This window comes from Diadema antillarum, unplaced genomic scaffold (genome assembly GCF_040938485.1).
Source record: "Diadema antillarum isolate AM-2024a unplaced genomic scaffold, OU_Dant_1.0 seq00000649_RagTag, whole genome shotgun sequence".
NCBI classification, from domain to species: Eukaryota; Metazoa; Echinodermata; class Echinoidea; order Diadematoida; family Diadematidae; genus Diadema; species Diadema antillarum.
In genome coordinates this window covers 1,785,684-1,806,652 of record NW_027271563.1, presented here as the reverse complement: position 1 = coordinate 1,806,652, position 20,969 = coordinate 1,785,684, and the positions used below count along the sequence as shown (strand labels likewise).

The window sequence follows — 20,969 nt, the reverse complement described above, 5'->3', positions numbered from 1 at the left end:
ATGGTGACTTTGTGGATGTATGGAAACTTCCCAAAACTGTCATTAAACGTTTACAACCAAAATAATTGCACTCTTATGCACAGAGTAAGTAAATGTTCATGTTTATTATTTTCTTCTGGTACACACGTAACGAACCATTCATGTCCATTTTTGTACTATGTTACAATATTTGGCAATATTCAAACACGTGGCCGCATATATGTTGCTCACACTTTGACAATAAACACAGATATTAGTTTTCTTCTTTTCTCTTCAAAAGAAAAACCCGTCACAAAATATGATTATGTACATTCACAGGGAGTACGACAAATCTAACAAACACGCAAACTGGGCCGATTGAGACATGGTTCCGTATTGCGCATGCTCAAAAGTGTCCACGATCTCTTCAAATATTGAAAATATTAACTGTAGTTCCCTTTTTTGAATCATACCTTGCTCTGAAGTGTAGACAATCTATGATATTGTATTCTAATTTTTTCCAATTAGAAAGTTGTATTTTCAGTCCATTCAGTGGCAAATAAAAGAAGAAAGAAGGATTTTGTCGCCACACAAACATTCATTCTTGGGTATGGCGTAATAATCACAGTTCATCGAATGTCTTAGATCATGAAATAACTATAACTGTATTGCGTAATAAAGATTTGGCACATAAATATATTTTGCATATACTCCTAAAAATGATTTATCATGCTGGTGGGATTGTATTTTCGAGTGAATACTGAATGACAATCATTTCAAGTGAGTATACTAACAAATCACAGATGACCAAAGGAGATCATAATCATAATTATCTCCTGAAATTAAATCGGTACAGTGAGAATTTCATGAGATCTCATCAAGCATGACAAACGAGGTCATAAGATAAATTGCACAATATTTTTCGCTGCCTTTTTGCTGCATCTCCGACCCCCCTGGGAGAGGCGTAAAACACCCATACACTTCATAGTCAACATATTTTAATATCATTTGCATCAGTACCACAATGGCGGCCAATTCATTTTCACTCAAAGTTCGATGCAAAGGTTGATACGATTTGTGTTTCACTTTTTCACACGATAGGGAACATTTACTTTAACTCGACAGTGAGGAGACAGTATCAACGCCTAAGAACGATTTCTAAATCAAAGGGAGGGTGACCAACAGTTTAACACTAAGTTGACGAGTGCAGTACATATAACCAGGTCAAGTCTTAACGCTCACATTTACATCTTTGACGACAAAACGGATGTCTGATAAGAGAGAGGGAGGAAAATAAAACAACAACAGCGAAGGTACAAAGAATGCCTCATAATCAGATGAGGACATTAATTGCAATAATTGACACAAATGGGAAACAGTAAGCAAGATTTGGCGTAAAGCTATTGCACAAACCCACCAAATATTTCGCACACGAACTAAACTCATGTTCTCTCCATCACTCCCGTTATTTCGCATGGATTGTTATTGTTATTTTTTTTAATCTGATGTATATATCAACGAATGAGGCACAGTTAAAAAGATGGCGTCATCTTCTTTCCACCTAGAGGGTCTTAGCTTGAACATATCAGATCAGTACTTCAGCATTTTAGCGTGGACAGCCGGCAGATTTGTTGCAAAATAAGGTTCAACGAGCGCTCGACTGGATAGATTATGAAGATGGACATTTAGAGGGTAAATGCTTCGGAGGAAAATTCTGGCTATTGAACTTGGGTTCGATCGAATTTGTTTTCACCATTTAACCTAGCCTCTTTCGCGCGCGCACACACACACACACACACACACACACACACACACACACACACACACACACACACACACACGCAGGCACACACACACGCACACATATCATAAATCTGTGTTTCCAGTTTATTGGGGGGTTGGGAGATAGGGGATCACTGGGTGGGAGAGGTAGAGGATTTCGGTTGACTTGGGAGGAGGTTACGAACAAGTATTTCAGAGTCTGGTATGTCTGCCGAAAAGCTTATTCAAAGCTTGCCCGACATAGCAACAACTGATGCGTGCTGGCTGTAAAGTGATTGGACCGATGCAGATCAAATGTATGAATCTACCAACCATACATAAGTGAGGGAAAAAAAACACACAGTGAAATAGGGTTACATCAGTCATATTTCTCTAATCTAAGACGAACTATTACGACAGATGGTAAGAACATGATAAACCATCAACTCTGGTCTTACAAACAAATTAACAATCAACATGAAATCACATTGGTCTTTCATGTGCTTATATCATTGTGTATTATTCTGCCATATCACAATGGAGTCTGCAATCAAGAAATATTACGTAAGTGCAAAGATACTGAACAACCTCTACAAACTGTTGAGTCATGAACATTCATGAACTCGAGCACCTTATACATGACATCAAAATGGTTAAAGTTGCACATTGTGGTCCGGTGGGATATTACTTAGTGTAATTACGCACAGCAGAGCAGATGTCGCCTATTCTTTCTTTCCTTTCTAACATAATAGCCAGCCACACGAAGGAACGTGCAGATCTACTGCTGACATGAAAGAGCAGGAGACAGATGAGAGGTTTCCAGGTGTTAGACCGGATGATGGACGAATGATGCAAATGTGCATCTACTTCAGCGGCTATCTTGTAGGCTCATGTCACCCCTGAGCTAACGACCCACTTGCTTCATGGAAAGCAACAACCCTCTCTGTAATGTGTCGACGATGGCGACCATGTCTTCGTAAGAGCGCGCGGCTTGGCGCTCTTTATAACACTGCACTATGGCGATGGACGCTCGCTGTGTCACGGTGGGTATACATGCTGCCACATTGCATAGCAACGTAATTTTTACTCCGATGCGATGGCGTCACGGAGCAAAAACGGAAAGGTCATGCCCTCACAAGCGTTATACTCTCTGAACAAGAAGTCGAGTCATGTCGAAAAGCAAACGAGACTTTATGACACGGCGGTTACGACTTGATTGGACATTCCACGACCCTTTTTCTGGCTCATTTTGTATCATGTAAACGCTAAACACCAAGTCAGAGCACTATGAGTAACACGGCCTTGTGGCGCTCCGATAGCTTCGACTAAAATGGGAACTGTCATACACAAAATACCACTCCTCCTTCCTCCCCCCCCCTCCATCCCCGTCTCCTTCTCCCACCAGAATGACCGAACATTAGGATGGGTTGAGTCAGTGGCCAATGTTTCGTGATGAGGCCTTGTGGCCGAGGGAATTCACCTCCTTCACGACAAATCAAAGTTGAGGGGGGCTATTACAATGACATCAGGAGCAACAGAACATCGCAAATACAACATGTCCGCCTCTCCTTTGTTTCACTGTCACATGTGAGGGTATATTGCGAAAAGATAACACCACCCCCCCCCCCCAAAAAAAAAGTTATGGGCAAATGGGAGTCAGTTAGCTTGGAATCTCAATGTCACCATTCAACTTAAGCTAATTAAGAAAAGTGATGACATATTTTATTTTTCTCTAAGGGTTTTTTTTAATCATCTTTAGCATCTAAGATGTCCTAATTTTGCTGAGCGCCAAAACGTGCTTACAGGACCATGTCCTCTCTCACAAATGTAGCAAAGTCTTAATTCTTTCCATTGACCGATTTTATGGCAAATCCACTGTTTGGCTTTTGTTGAAGAAATATTTTGTTAAACAACAATTGATGAATGTTGGATTATCTAAATTAATTTTCCTCCATAAAAAGAAAGAAGAAGTTCAGATAACATGAAAACAGATGTTCCTGTCAGCTATCGATTGAATTTACGAATTAATAAAAAGACAGATCACAAAAAACCTAGACAGTGTTATTTATCACATTTTCACGATCCTTTTGGTATCGACACTTCCAACTAACTTAATTGCAGACAAGAAAGTCAGATGATAGTTAAAAGCCAGTGATTAAAGCTATTTTATTTTTAAAACGAGGGCAAGAGCGGTGCCCCAAATGACCTAATGTTACACATTAAGCCAGCCTCTTTATCCCTTATTTCGCGCTGATATGTGTGCGCCCAGAATCGGTTAAGCCAGTGTTTGCATGACAAGACGCACACATAACACATACACGCACACGCACACACTCACACACACACACACACACACACACACACACACACACATACACACACTCACACACACATGCAAATCCCCGTCCGTTCGAAGTAAGATGAAAGGCGACGATGTCGGCAGACGTGGCGAAGCTGCAAATTTCATTATATTCATATCAATTTATGAGTCAACTTTGGCGGGCATTGACGCTTATTCTACGGTAGACCAGCAGTCTGCGTTGGACCGTGGAAGCGTTGACAGGTCGGCGACAAGCTGGCGGTGCGTATTCAACCAGTGTATAGAAAACGTCAATACCAAGGCCCGAAAATGAGGACGGGCCGACTGAAGGGCTGTTCACACAATCAAAAGTCTAATTCCACCAATACAATCATATCAATGTTCAAAATCACTGCTATAGAATTTGCTGTAAAATATGAAATTTCACAAAAAATAAAAGAAAGAACCTAAAGCCAGAATCACTGCACATCAGTGTCTCCCTGTGTGTGTGTGTGTAATTTTTCTGGTGTATGTTTACATACATTTTTTTTGTTAAAGGAAGCGGACAAAGCTTGTGCAGTACTGGGAGTTGTTTGGCTGTGGTGGGTTGAATCGTCTTGAACGAGGATACGAGGTGGTCAGTGACCCTCATTACTTGTTCATTTTCGCTCGTTCCTCTGTTTGCCGAGTGCAGCTGTAAGAAAACGAGGGGACAACACGGGAGCTCTCCCTCGCCTTGATTTCGCCCGTCGCCGACCCACTGAGGAGGTAAAGGCTGTCGTAACCCGGGCCTTCTTCCGTCAGATGTTGATTACCATCGACACGTCTGTTCACATTGTCCCGCGCTTAAGCAAATTGTGTTAGGCTCACGGATGGTGGTATGCATTGCCTGCTACGTGTTTATGCCTTGCCTGCAAATGGACCCAAATCGCCTTGCCTGGCGTTTTTATTTTCTCTCTCCCTTCCTCTCTCTTTCTGTAACAAGCCTTAGAGATAGCGATGAAGTCATCGCAATAAAAACCGAGTGTGTGCATGACCAGACATTACCCTCCACTCACCGGGGCGAAAAAGGGCACAAAAACCATAGCAGCACACTACAGTGCGTAGTGTCACGAATAAAACAAGACACTGTCATCTTGTAGTGTGGTGTCAGAAATTGCCTAGCTAGCCGTGACCGCCAAAGCAGACTCATGACCTCAGAATTAAAGGGTAACATATACCAGGAATTATGAGTACGATGCCCTCTTAAAAGTCAAGCAGTTCGGGTATTCCTATCTCAAATGCCCTTCAGCTGTTCAGCATTTGTGATGGGGCTTTCTCAATTCTCTTGTTTTCTTGTCTTTTCACACGTCAGCGTACTGGGGCAAGGCAAGACCGTGATGTTACGGAATTAGCGCAGCTGTGGTGGCGTGAACGAGTGCGCAGTTGTCCGTCCCCCTCTACGGCCAGTAGGATTTCACACCCTCACACCCACTTGAAAACAAACTTGCGTCGTCAGGCATACGCGACGGCATGCGAGGATGACGGACGATAATTAGTGGGAGCGTTGAACGCGCTTCTTTTTCGTGTGCGGGAAAGGTATGATGCCTCCCGATATCCATATTGTTTTCTCTTCTTTTTTCCATTGTTTGGAGAAAAAGAATGCAAAGATACACTTAAGCAAATTTCGGCACTAGCCAGGTAGGACTAGTCATAATTTCAATGTGACAGTTTATGAAATCTATTTTGATTAGCTTGAAAATATCTCTAATAAAGTTGTCTTTGCAGGTTTAATTACGTTTTGCAGGAATACATAAATGAATGTAGGAATATGTGCATACGTGCAACCATATAGGTGTGTGTGGGCGTATAATTGACCACGTGTGTTTGCCTATATATTTGTTTACAGTAGTTGTAAGTCTATTCAAAGTGTGATGATAAATCGATTATGAGTATTATCAACGTTACGTTGAAGCGTATGTTAACCGCTCACTTACGGGAAACTCCTAAAGCCGAACTGCACATAACTACACACACACAAATACATCACGTTTACTGCACAACGCTGGAAGCTATGCCTATACATCCACTGAGACTCGCCGTGGTCGAAACAGCTTCATTTTTGAATGGAGTAAGCATATTAAATGTATTATGCATGAACTCGTTGGCCCACTGACACTCGCTTCACATACTAATGACTTAACACAATGACCGAAAAATCTCAACCTTTTCTTTACATTCTGTCTTCATCACGCGACACACTGTGTAGCACAATACGGGTCATTGAGACCATACTATGCCCGAAAAGACAACGTGGGTAAGCATACTTGGCTCCAACATTTGTTGTGGTGGCGGGGGTAAAAGCAGTACATGTAGGCACACCCCCCCCTTTTCACAGTTCATTATGTTTGTTTGTTTTGTGTTTCCCACCAGAAAGCAAATCTGTTAACCTACAAAAAATACCAATTTGATTATTTCCTATCTTACACATCACATAACCTGATGATTGGATGTTTTAAAGCATTGATTTTCCTGCGCTACCTGGAATGAAATACTGACGTGACAACGAAACATCGAAGATGTTGCACACACCGTTTCACATTTCAATGCTATTCCAGTCATATTCTGCATTGGTGAATTAATGCAACTTATCATGTGCTTTACCTAAAGAACAAGGATAATAAAGAGTAAAGTCTGAATCTTGATAAGCACACTGTTGAATCCGAAGAAATAAATATTATTGATATCATGTGGGAAATAGATAAATTATAATGAATTGAGTGACGTGCAGTGTATGTTAAAGTATAGAGAGGAGTTGCAGAAACTACACTACAGAACTGCATATCAATTGGTTTGCCACTTTCACTTTGAGCTAACACTTAGGTCTCTCAGTGAACAAAGCTTGGTTTAAACAGGTAAAATACTCTGATGATATTTGGAGGTTAGTGGATATTAAGAACCCCGAGTGTAACAATCAATGTAAAATCTTTACAGATAGATTCTCCAAACATGGCAGATGTGTCATCTTAAGTGTATGTGTCTTAGAATACACGGAAAGACCACCATGTGAACACATACTACACTGGATTAAAACAGCTAGCTGTACCTACTTATTAATTGGCCAATCAACCAGAAGTAATCAATCGCTTTACAAAATTGCCCTATCGGAATCTAGTTAAAAGGGCCTGCAATACATAGCAAAATTAGAAATATTGACTTTTATTGTACGTTTTGAATTTGAATATTCTCAGGCTTGTAAGAAGAGAATGGAATGTGATATAATTGGCGTATCAGTATAAAATCAATATTGTATCGACAATAAAGTCTGTAATGATAATCTTTTCGGAGAGTCAACCTTAAATCTGCTTTCATTTCTCCTTCATTCATTCCACACTGAATTAAAAAAAAAAAAGATGTGCACCAATTTGAAGACTCGTCACCCAGTTTGTGGCACGCGTTTCGGGTACACGTGCACGACCGCAGTACGAGGTATTTTGGGTCATCACGGTCGCCATACGTACGTTGCCTATAGCTTCACTACGCTCTGGCCGTCGTGAAACGAAATGTAACGATATTGAAAACTTGTGTTTGACCTGCACTGGAGTGGCAAATGTCACAGACATGCCGGACGGGCAGTTTGCCATGGGTTTTCATTTAGCCCTCGATTCTCGCCTGTATCACCTTCCCCATCGAAGCTCGGCTGTGACGGTACACGAAGGGGCCGTGAAGCCGGGAAGAACGCAAACAAGCGAGCACGAATTTATTTTCCCGCCATATTATTAAAACGACATTGACTGCCTGTTCAGCGCAGGTGTTTTTCTCCAATGCTTTTTTCTTTGGTTGTGTGGAAGGAGAGGGAGAGAGGGGTGGGAGAGGAGGAGGGTTTTTGATGCAAACGTCTATCGTTTGGGAAGCTGATACTGCTCTTTCATAGGAGATGCTACGCGGGAGATATTAAGAAATGATAATACAGGAGTCAGACAAGAGAATAGCTCTATCGTGCACTGTAGCCAATGTGCTGATGTGAATTGTACCAGCATTAAAAATTCACATCTGTATTCACCCAAGCACTGCCGTGTTCCCGCTTGTTCGGCTTATCATGATTGAAGTGATCCAAATTCTTCCGCAACACGCGCTGCCAATGTATTATTTAATTCTACGGTTCTAATATCTGCATTCATGAATCCGATCGGCATGAAGGAAAAATGTCTTTTTGTTTGTTCTTCTTTAGGAGGTGGGTGTTGGAGCTGACACAGAGTCGGTCTGTGTCTGCAATACAGTTATGAAAAGACAAAATGTACCACAACATTCTTGCTACATTAGACTACGATAATCTGTGCTAGTTTACATTGGTATCCATGCAATAGAAACGACTTAACATGTTAACGCCGAGTTCGCCTGGGGGCTCAACGAAAGATTCAAAATCACGTGACCAAACGTCACATTCACGCACAGTGAAGTCCGTAGAGGGGGCGATATGCTCCATCAAGTTCCATATCCCGCTGATATCGTGTTTGAAAACGACGGCACATGGATCGGATTGACATCTCGTCGCGAAAGTTGAATCCGGCCGAAACGACAGCTTACCACTTTTGGTTCGACGTTGTTCCCCCGATAATGGCTGCTACGCCAGCGCTTGACTGACATACTTGCTGGCTCTGCCCTGGTAGGAAACATCGATTTTAAAACGTGGAATAATCGCAGCATTCCAGTATGAATACACCCTCACTGTACGTGACGCTACGCCTCCGGATGTTCGTAGGCTTGAATGCCATTTCGTTGTTGCCAGGATTAAATGAAGTGGTTTAGCGTTATAGAAAGTCGTTGATATATATATTAAAATCATTATTCCTCATATTTGTACTGTCTGACAATCATAAATAACAACGATGTCTACTATATATAACGCTATCGGTGAGACTTTGCCTCGACATTTGCATTTTGCTTCCTCCACAAGAATTGCCTTAAATCTCCAAAAAATGAGTCTCTGTCATCTGCTGTGTCTTCTTAAGTTCCATTTGTAATGACCATCGCCGATCCGCTGTGGCTAAGGTGCCCGTGCCCACAAAAACTACTCGATTTTAACTCGGAGTCGCTGAGAGGTGACCCGCCGGAAAGGATTGTCTGACCCGGAAGCGCTCCGGTGAAGTGTGGCAAGGGCGGCGACGCCTGGTGGTGGACAGATAGTGACGACGGCGTTGTCATGGTGACCGAGGAGTGCATATGGTGGAGGTGTGACATGGAGTGGGACGGGTGAGGTGGGGGGATGCATTCCTTCATCTTCTTCTTCTCCTTCATCCGACGGTTTTGGAACCAGATCTTCACCTGAGTCAAGTACAACAGAACAGGATATGAACGGAAACAACGTACAAAAATGTATAACGAAAAATTATCAGTATAGCACCCATCCTCCATACATCCGAACTCCATAAACAAAAATGCCATCTGACAAAATAATGCCTGTACACTGGATAATACCTACGTGTCTTTAAAACATTATTATCCTCAGTTCCACACCAAATCTGAAGTTTAATCGAAAACCATTTGGTGTTATTGAATACTTCCGATGAGCCACCAAATACACACACACACACACACACACTAAACAAAAAAAAAAACAAACAAAAAACGCAAACAAACAAACAAACCTCCTATCTTCCCAAACAGTTCTTGTTCAAATTCAATTATGACAGGTGAAATTTCACCCAATTTATGCTTTGTTATTTGGATATTGCATAATTTTATTTTTATCTGTGCCATTTTCGTGAGAAATATGAAAACAAAAATTGAAAACAAAATGAAATAAAACAGTGAGGTTACGTGTAAATATTGATGGCAAAAAATAATTGTGCAATAATTACCATGTATAATGGGAAAAGAATACAAGAGATATAAGAGAATGAATACAAGATGATGATCATTGGAATTTGCTTTGCAACGGTTATACACAAATTTGGAGCACATTGGATATCCTATATAATGATACTATAGATGATTATGCTAAATATTTGACACTAAATAATATTAATATATACATTCATGTAGATTCTTCACAGCGATTTTCTTAAATTGGTGTAATATCGTCATACTTAGACATTGAAGTATTCGTCTATGTCGCCTCTTTGTATGTATATAGTTAAGTATTATACGTCAGCAAGCGTGCGCGTGATGTGTGCGTTTAAATACGTACAGAAATGTATGTATATGAGAACGCATTGGCATATGTGCATGCATATATGTTTCTATAACTATAATCTATCTATAACTATCTATCTACCTTTTAATCTATATCAGCTGATTACTTTACCCATTAACTTATCCATCCATCTAATTTCTACTTTGCATTTTCATCTGTCTTTTTTTTTCTGTGTATCTATATCTATCACCCTATACTTAGATATACACACATGTCCACCATTGCTTCGGAATATTGGAATCTGCTTGAAGGGAGACGTATATCCGGACAAAGAGATAGAGGAAGAGGAAGAGGAAGAGAATAGAGTGAGGGAGAGATAGCCCGATAGGTAAGTAGAGAGGAAGAGTGGAAGAGAGGGAAGGAGGGTTAGGGAGATAGATAGATAGATAGATAGATAGATAGATAGATAGATAGATAGATAGATAGATAGATAACTAGAGGAAGAGATAGAGAAAGAAGAAGAGAGGGAATATGATAAATGGATAGAGAAAGCGAGAGAGGGAGGAGATAGAAAGATAAATAGATAGATCGATAGAACAGGGATAGAGAGGGAGAAATAGAGGGAGGGATATATTATATATATATATATATATATATATATATATATATATATATATATATATATATATATATATATATATATATATATATACAGAATCATAAATAGGTGAAGAAAGATTTACAGAAATAGGAAGAGAGAAAGGAAGAGAGAGATAGAAAGATAGGTAGAAGAGAGCGAGAGAAGAGATAGAGAAAGAGAAAGAGAAAGAGAGGAACGGAGAGGTAGATGAAAATAATAGATAAGAATAAGATAAGATAAGAAAAGAGATAAAGATGGAGAGGTAATAAGATAGATAGAAAGATGGATAGATAGAGATACAAAGATAGATAGATAGGGTAAGATAGGGAGAGAGAGGAGAGAGAGGGAGGGGGTGAGAAGGAGATGTATCTAACCTGTGTTTCATTCAGCCCCAACATGGCAGCGATTTCTATTCTCCGCGCCCTGGTCAAATATTTATTAAAGTGGAATTCTTTCTCCAGCTCCGTCAGCTGTTTGTTGGTGAAGTTGGTTCGACCATTGTTGTTGGCCGCATTGCTGGCGAAATCACCGGCCTTCACTGCATGTCAAGAGAGAAAAATGCAGAGAGAAAGAGAGACAAAAAGAGCGATTAAATCACCATTTTGAGGCTAAGTCATCTCTTTAAAGGGGAAATCCAGTCCAAATATAAGTTAGTCTGATAGAAAAGAGTAAAATATTAGGAGTTCAACGGTAAAATTTTGATAGAAATCGGGGGAAAAATATGGAAGTTATGGCATTTCGAAGTTTCGCTAATTTTTCAGGAAACATTCAGTTCTTGAACGGTCAATATGAATATGCAAATGGCAAAGTGAGCATGTCATCCCCTTACAACTTACCATATAAATTTAGCTCGTACGTAAAATTTTGCAATTTCCAGCTTTTCATTCAAACGCAATAAAGTCCGAGGCTCAAATCCTGGTATATCTAATTGATCACTATTCTGAAGTTATTCAACCAGGAATAGCATCATGTTTCACACTTCAGTGACACAAACATTGAATTTTTATTATTATTATTTTTTTTTACACGATCAATGGAAAATTGTGAGGGTATGATATGGTTAGCTCATTCATTTGCATATTCATATCCACTATACAAGAACTATTTTATAGGAAGAACTAGTAAGATTTTACTCCTTTTTATCAGACTAACTTATATTTGGTATACGCAAACAAGGAAACAAACAAACGAACAAATAAACAGACATACATACATACATACATACATACATACGTATATATACTATTATATAATTATGTTCCTACTTTTTTTGTGAACAGTATCCACATATTTTATTTTCGTATAGGGAATAACTATGTAGCTGTAACTCATTTTCAGTACTTTCATACATATTGCATGCAAATTAATACACACCCATATATACAGTAGAAGAATCCGATATAATATGTTCATACGTCTATACATGAAAAAGGCAACCATTTCTTCAGCAGTTCGTCAGAGGGTTCAACCGTACTTTCTTGCCCTTAATGCTTTCAAATCGAAATATTCCGAACACCTTATTTACAAGATCTGCTCGTGTAGTCAACACCGCTGCTCGCAGTGTGTGTGTGTGTGTGTGTGTGTGTGTGTGTGTGTGTGTGTGTGTGTGTGCTCGCAAAATATCCAAACGCGCGCCTCGCCTCCGTCGAAGATAAAAATAGACACCGGGCTTTACTGCAGATTTGATAAATCCATGAAGAAAGAAGACAAGAATGAGACCTGAATTCACCTTGTTTGAGAGAGTTTACGGCGCAACGCTCTCATTCACTGTTGACATTTCTGTCAGGAAGTTGAGTGAACTTTTTTGTTGTTGTCTCTGTTGTCATTGTTTCACTTTCACTTGAGGTCTACGAGCAGAAATCAAACATCTCTCAATGGCGAGATGGAATGGCAGAAAAATCTTGCAAGACGACTGGGAAGAAGACTATCACAAGATTGTATGTATGTTGTAAGAAGTTCGGTGGTACACTCATGAACACATCTAAGAGTTCATAGGAAGGTTCTGAGTTCAGTTCCTCGTTAGGACACTAATTCATCCAAGAGAACCTCCTCCCTATGATATGGATATTGCCACTCTATCTGAAATCTAGAATGTAAAATCCATGTGACCTTTGACCCCAACAGCCTGATGGCCACAGGCAGGAAGTTCCCTACAAGATTATGAAGATGGCACACAAATCTGTGCAGGCTTCCAACGTGTGCAATTATCAGACGTTAAGGTGTTCAGCTACAGGAATGGAGCAGTTTACCACACTTTAATGTACATTTCTTTTATAATGCATACCTATATTTCTTTTCCTGGTTATCTGTATGCATAACAATATACATAAATACATCTCTCTTTCTTTATATATCTCTCTCTAATATACGTACAAACATACACGCGTATATACACACATACATACAAACATACAATCAAGCATTTGTGTACTCACGTGCCCTGTAGACAAACAAAAGAAAATGGACAGAAAAAAACATATTCCTCCGACAGATAAATTATACAGGCTAGTAGAGTACATGCTGCACTTTGAGAAATGGATATGCGTCCGCTTGTATTCATATCGAGCCATTAATAATGTGAAAAAGGTATATATCGTGTCTAAATTACATTGAGCCTAACAGATGGTAAAGTACCACATCTCCCCTTTATGTTTTGTAATGATACTGTTGTAGAAGAGAGCAAGAGGAAGAGATAACTACTGTAATAGATAGACAGACAGATAGATAAAGAGAGAGAGAGAGAGAGAGAGAGAGAGAGAGAGAGAGAGAGAGAGAGAGAGAGAGAGAGACGGGGGGGGGGGGGGCGAGGGATAAAGCAACACTGAAGAAAGGGGCCGTTTGGTAGGCTACTCAAGTAATGAAATAAGCACGAGTCGTGAAACTGAAGTACAACGTGTAGTCACGGAAGATTCTCACTTTAGATTTACTGATTCTCACGCAACGCGCATGCGCACGTACGGCTACACAAAATGACCCCCTCTCTCTGTGTATCACTGTCTACACGTCATTCCATGTACCCTCACTAATGCTGACTATGTAGCAAATCTGATACTGTGACTTGGCGTGATTAGCAAATTTGATACACTCGTCCTCGCAGGGTACCGTAAGGTGCGTTCTCGGATCTAGTGAAATCTAGTACAACGGTGCGGGATAGTGAGAGCTCAGGTTCCGCCCCAGCTTCGCCCAGTCTACCCGATGGGAGTGGCCCCGGAATTCCCCGAGAAGGCCGTATACCCACAGTTCACATCTACCTACGACTTCCGGAGAAACATTGGACCATTTTTCTTTCGCACAGTGCATTGAATTTTCGGAGATGATTAAGATGCATGTGGTTTACGCTGACCAACTTTCATTAAAAAATAATTAATGTCGTACATTTACTGTTAGAGTCTTGCTAAGATATATCAAATGTCAATATTGCTTACGTAAGAATGACATAAACTCACGTATTTGTGTGTATGTTTTCTTGTATCGATAATCTTGACAGATTTCATGAGCTCGGGAGTTCGAAACTATTTCACAGTTGAATGTTTTTCTTTGGCTGAAACACATAACTTTTCGACATTGTTTTTACACACCTTTGGTGAGGAGTACAGAACGTATTGTTTCATGAAGTGGACATTGATGTACATGTACCTACACTGGCTAGTAATCAGCAAATGTATGTCTCTCTTACCTGAAGTTTTAGTTCTTTTTTTTTTAACCGATGGGATTGCTTGCCGATGCATTTCAAAATTAAACAAAGATTTGCAATAATGGTCATGTTCGATATCCATGAAATACACACCTTAACTTATGAATTTGTTGGTAGCATTACTGATTATCATGTTCGAAGCATGCTGCAAACGAGCCAATTATAAATACTAGAAGATACGAGTAACAACGAGAAGTATACTCTCTCATCAATGAAAGCCGATTATTTTCACCCTCTCTTTCTAGCTACCAAACATTTATTATAACTGTTTTTAGAATCTAAAAGAAGGATTACTACATACTGTGACACAACCCCCCCCCCCCGAAAAAGAAAAAATTTCAAAGCATCTTTGTTGTTCTTCATTAAGCGGAGATTCGATGTGTCGTGTTATATGCTTTTAGATTATAAGACCATAGTGAAAGAAAAAGTCCCCCATTCTCTTTCACTGTCTCACCTGCCTCTATGTTTCTACAACCTCTTTGTTTTGGCACATAAATGGTTTCCATTTCTTTTTGTACATCGTAAAGAGAACAAAACTGGAGTACGTGAGATGTTATCGAATTTTGTAAAGCTGTATCAGGCGTGCAAAAAGTATGTAAAATGACTTTTATCCGAACAGAAGGGGAAAGAAACAGAAGATATGCTGATAGCTGAGTCTACAACATCTCCCTGAGTGTAATAAAAAGCCCTAAAACAGTGAAAGAAGATACATAGGAACTCGTTTTCCCTTCCTTTTGTTTTGATACGCTATTGAAGCAGCATTCTCTAGTATTCAAATAATCCGCACGATAGTAGCTTTGGATTAATTGTTCAAAAGTTACTGAGTGTGGATAATTTACTAACCCCCGAGCGAGTAATGTACATTATTTGTTTTATAGAATAGTGCCATGATTTGAATTCAGCTACAGCCATTTTAACAAGATCACCAGGCCAGTATCAGCTCCAAGCTATAGCTGCATGCACTCACAGTTAAAGAAAGACATTATCATCTCACAATCTGACTACCTGACTACTTTCCCTATAGGAATACATGTACCTACTGAATTGTAAACAATGTAAATATATGAAACAGTATAATAATGTACATGCACAAAATGGGGATCCATTTGAGTCAGCCTATGCTTTTGATGACGGTCTCCTGTATTCTTTAATCCCTTGTTTGCGTATGATCGTTAGTGTACGTGTCACTGCTTTCCTGATGTGCAATATTATCAAGAAAGAGGAAATAACAATTCCTATAATGATTTTTATCTATTACTTTTTTGTCTGCATACATTATATCCGTTTGTTTCTGTACCTGAAGAAAATAAAAGAAGTACAGAAACCACAACAACCCCAACAAACTAAACTAAACCTTTCACACAGACAATGAATTCATCATACACATGCATTGCAGCTGAGCGCAGATGGGCGGTTCGAAAGTACAAACTTTGCCAGTCATTAGTGTACTAACGCCCTGTGAAAAGTAAATTTCGGCCTTTAGGCAAAATAGCTTGTAACCATTCCTTTGATTTACATTTGCCATCCAATTATAAAACATAGTATGTAATTGCTCCTCCGTATCAATTCTTAAACATGAAAATGCGTGAGAAATACAAAGACCGGCTTGACAATGCAGCAAAATCTATGAAAACGGTTTAAATCAAGTGACTTAAAAAAAAAATGTATGCTTTTTTTTTCAAAGAGAATTTACTTGCATCCGCGCATCAATAATGGAAATACTGGTAGCGTGAATAACTTTACGCCCAACGTCTGCTTATCGTTATTAATAGATTACTCGCCAATGAATATATTCCTTCTCCTCTTCTACGTCTACCACGAAAAAGAAAGAAAGAATACAATATATATACAGTGACGTTTCCACCTGTCTTCTTGTAACGCTTTCCATTGATGAGGCATTTAAACTACGCCGAAATTTAGCGGCAGAAATTAAAATGCTTCCAGCCATGTAGCTAGCATACATGCTCAGCTTTTGATCCGTCAGCTAATTTGGCTTGAGGCTATATATGTATACACCGGGGTAGTATTTTTCTGCTTCTCTCTTCTCTCCCATGTCATATATGTGTGTCTGTCTCCGTCTCTTTCTCTCTTCCTCTATGTTCTCCTCTGTATTTACGTCGGACGGACGCCAAGTACGATACAAAGAAGAGAAAGGAAGAGCGAGGGAGCGCTCGCTCTGGTGCGCAAGTGCGGTATCATCAATTAAGTACGGATATGCATCATTGATGAGCGACTGCTGTACGCCTAACACTTGGTGTGCGCGGACGAGCCACCGCGGCAACATCGTCGCGGGGAAAGAACGGGGGCAAGGAAGAGGAGCGGAGTCCGTGCATGGCCAAACGGGAAGTGCAAAATCGCTGGTGTTGCCGCCAGTATAGCAGGAAGTCTTCCTCTTGGTGGGAGGGACGGATGTGGAGAGAGAGATAGAAAGAAAGAGGGGGAGAGAAAGGAAGGGAGATAGATAGAAGAGACTGAAGGAATCACGCTACAAAACATTGTAAAGATAGGAAACGTTTTTTGTTTTTGTTTTCAGAAAAAATCGTAAATATCATTATCATATCTATTTACATATACTATGTATATATCACATACATATCTATGTGCATAATTATATTCATGTATACATAGATGCATACATATATGCATATATATATATGAATATATATATATACATGTATATACATATATATATATACATATATATATATATATATATATATATATATATATATATACGCATATATATATATATATATATATATGTATATACATATATATATATATATATATATATATATATATATATATATATATATATACCAGCACATATTTTTCATTCATGTACTTCATTATCTCTCAATATGTATTATCAGAGGAGGTGCGTCCTTACATCCAGATCGTCACAGGTAGGCCCATATACACACATAGCAAAAACGACAGAGAAAGGGACAGCAAGTGCAGCAAACTGACGAAAGTTATCAAAGACAAGCAAAGTCCATCACTATAGAGATATATGTTCGAGGCATGGGACTTACTCCAGCAGCGGGTATTTACCCTGTCTTTGATCTCTACGGAAGAAGACAGACGGAGAGAAAGACAGAGAGATACGAAGAAAGAGATATACGAAGAAATATAGGATTATAGTAGTAGATGACGGAACAAGAACGTGAGAGACTGCAGGAATAGAGATTAAAGGTACTGGTTACCATTGGGAGCAGTGATTCAAAAAATGTTCGAGTTATCACATTAATGCATATGTGTAGGTCAGTTGTATCACAAAACATCCTACCATATAAAAAATTTGCAATAAAGCCTAAAATATGAGGAGATATCACTATTTTTCTTACTAAACCATAACTGTAGACGGTTTAGTCTAAGAACAATTTTATTATAACTATTGTTCACATTTTGTATATTCAACAATACTTAACATTGATCAAACTGATTAACTTTTTTTTTTTACACTGGTTGTTTCTATCATAGCTCACATTTTAGAACTGTTTTGAAGCACTACAGCTAGGGTTTTGTTTCATCTGCAAATGGTAAACAATGCCTTTAAAATAGGAGAGAAATATATCGTTTTGGATAGAAATAATACAGTATACATGAATGGGAAAGAGAGATAGATTAGGAGAGATACAGAGAGAGATAGATATATTTATACAGTTATATATATTTAGAGAGGGATATAGATAGATAGATAGATAGATAGATAGATAGATAGATAGATAGATAGGGGATGGATGGATAGAGAGAGGGAATGGTAGATGGAGGGAGAGAGACAGATAGATAGAGGGAGAGAGAGAAAGAGAGAGAGAGAGAGAGAGAGGGGGGGGGGGGGAGAGGAAGAGAGCGGATGGAAGGGACCGATGCATGGATAAAGAGATTTTGCGTGAGAGATGCGCAGAAAGTAAAAGGCTTTTATCGGAACATGTCGCCTTTGGACATTTTGAAAGACTTCGGCAGAACAAAGCTCGTGTGAACAATTTCCGCGAGTAAATCTGTAGCAGTCACTTTTCATCCTCTCGTCAGCTTGCTGTCCGGGGAAAGTCGGAACAGTTTAGGGCTAAGCTCGCCTCTCGGACATAACCTACTCGATTTCTCCTTTTCCATGATTGTATCATTATCAAGCATATAATCACTCCACTTTGAGCTGTGTGTGTGTGTGTGTGTGAATGATTTTGGTCACACAGGTTTTTATGTGTGGTAACCGTTTCACACGCTGTATTTACTGTATTTACATAATGCGTTGTTTGAAAGTCTGCGTTTACATGATCAAAAGTATACGAGAATAATGCAGTGAGCAAACTGGGGATCATCTAAAGAAAGTATCAGTGACGATCCCCATGCCTCCTCAGGGTTTGATACACTGTGGATAGTCTTGAAAATATTATATCACAAATTCAGAGAGTGTTTGATAAAGGAAAATGACAAATGTCGCATTCTTTGAAGAAATCAATGATTTGAGCAAAGATGAAATTCAAGTTTTATAAACAAAATATTAAGAAAAGCAATAACATAGGGCATTCAATCTGGTAGGTAATGATATCATATCGTATGCAAATACAAATAGGACTATATATTTCAAAAGACATGGGCAAAGCATGACATTTATACAGATGCCATAATATACCAGTAAAAAAAAAATATTAATCGCGCAGTTTGCTGCCGAAGACCATGGAAGCGTACTCGGAACCTTGAAATCGATCGGAGAGGCGACATTGCTTGCACAAGCTTCAGTCTATACTCCATCGGACATAGTACCAGGTCGGATATTGACCGAGTACACACGCACACACACACACACACACACACACATAAAGATTGCAAGAAGACATAATACACGGACTAAAGTTGAGCGTCACGCTGTCCTCTTATTCAGTCTCGGCTCAACGCACGTGTTCCACACACCCATGAACCCGTAGACGAAATATGGTGGGAAAAAAAATATAGACCAAGAAAAAGTTACCGTGTATTTCAAATATGAATGTCGAAGGTGGGGGATGGAAGAACCCTTACGAACGAATTTTGTTTGCTGGTGACCGAGATCGGACGGCGGGACGCTCCCCGTCAGTCTCGTGTCATCCCATCGTCGAAGGGTTTCTTCTCCGTTTGTCGTATTTGGGTGATTTATTTGATAGGTACGTTCCCGCAGGTAAAAAGGGGGAAAAGAGAAAGAAAAGAGTAGAAAGATAGTAAAAAGGTTACCTTACCCACCAATGACAGTTTCGGTAGAGACGAAAGGGCATTTTTTTTTCTGTTTGTTAATGTTCAAGAGCCGGACACCGTGGGCTGAAGGGATTTGAATTTCAAAGTCAGCACAATATGCAAATTCACTTTTCATGTCTTTGAATGGATATAATAACGAACATATTCTCTATCAATCTTTCCTACTCCTTAATATCATTCTCTCCTAGCTCAGTTTGTCACATCTCCAGTTACTTTCTATCACTTTTTTCTTTTCCCTCTTCTGTTCTCCTTTCGTAATATCTTCTCCTGAACTAGACAATGGTCAACACTTAGGAGAAATACCTAAGCCATTAACACACTGAATAAATCGTTTTGACACTTTGCCATTGATCGTGATAGTACCGACTCGATCTGGTAAAAAAAAAATGTATTCGATAGAGATAGAATCACTCCCAAAAGTTCTCTTTGCACCATCTTGCTCCTTCTTACGCCGCTGTCATCCGCAAAGGAAGACGTCAGCCGTGACCAGTGACTGTTTAACAGGTGCGGAGTCTTCGAGTTTCCATAAAAAAAACAACTACTAATTCATAGATGTGCTCATAAACAAAAAAAAATCTAACTGACTGAATTGCAGCGTGCCTCCTCGTGGTAAGAAAGAATAATGATGGTGAAAAAGCCCAGAGTGATTAAGAAAGAAAAGGAGAGAGAAAGCAACAGAGAGAGAGAGAGAGAGGGAGAGAGAGAGAGGAAGGGATGGGGGGGGGATGAAAATATGACCCCCAGTAATCCCCCAAAGAAAGAAAGAACGACAGGAAAAATCAAAGCGAGACGTTGGACGTAAACCCAGGCAAAAAATTAACTGATTGGTTTTCGGACGCTCGGGCGCGTTCTAACACGGCGCAAGCGATCAATCAACAAACGATTAATAGTGTTGATTGCGTACCACACAAATTTGATGAAGTGAAAAGCAGGTGGCATAGATTGGAGCGATCGTCGGTAACCCAAACAATGTGGACGCGGAACTTACACGCGCGTAGAAGGCCTCCTTTCATCTAGTTTCATCGGGCCCAGATAAATTCAGATGAAGATGTTGAAGAAGGAGGAGGAAGAGAAGAAGAAGAAGAAACAGAAGAAGAAGAAGAAGAAGAAGAAGAAGAAGAAGAAGAAGAAGAAGGGGAGGAGGAGGAAGAGAAGGAGGAGGAAGAGAAGGAGGAGGAGGAGGAGGAAGAGGAGGAGGAGGAGGAGGCAAAAAATAGAAAAAAGGGCGACGACGAAGCCGACGATGACGAAGAAAGCATAAGCGAAGAAAAAG

At 39.7% G+C, this 20,969-nt stretch overlaps 1 protein-coding gene across 1 annotated transcript in view; it reads right to left on the bottom strand.

The window, feature by feature from the left end:
• Nucleotides 1-1,855: 1,855 nt before the first annotated feature.
• LOC139736465 (uncharacterized) overlaps nt 1,856-20,969 on the bottom strand; it is a 48,423-nt gene continuing 29,309 nt past the window's right edge. Inside the window, exons 2-3 of the mRNA XM_071647216.1 lie at nt 11,148-11,311; nt 1,856-9,322 (exon numbers count right to left, since the gene is read on the bottom strand). Of these exons, the coding sequence (XP_071503317.1) occupies nt 9,005-9,322; nt 11,148-11,311 (482 nt within the window). The 3' untranslated portion in view covers nt 1,856-9,004. The remainder of the gene's footprint in view (nt 9,323-11,147; nt 11,312-20,969) is intronic.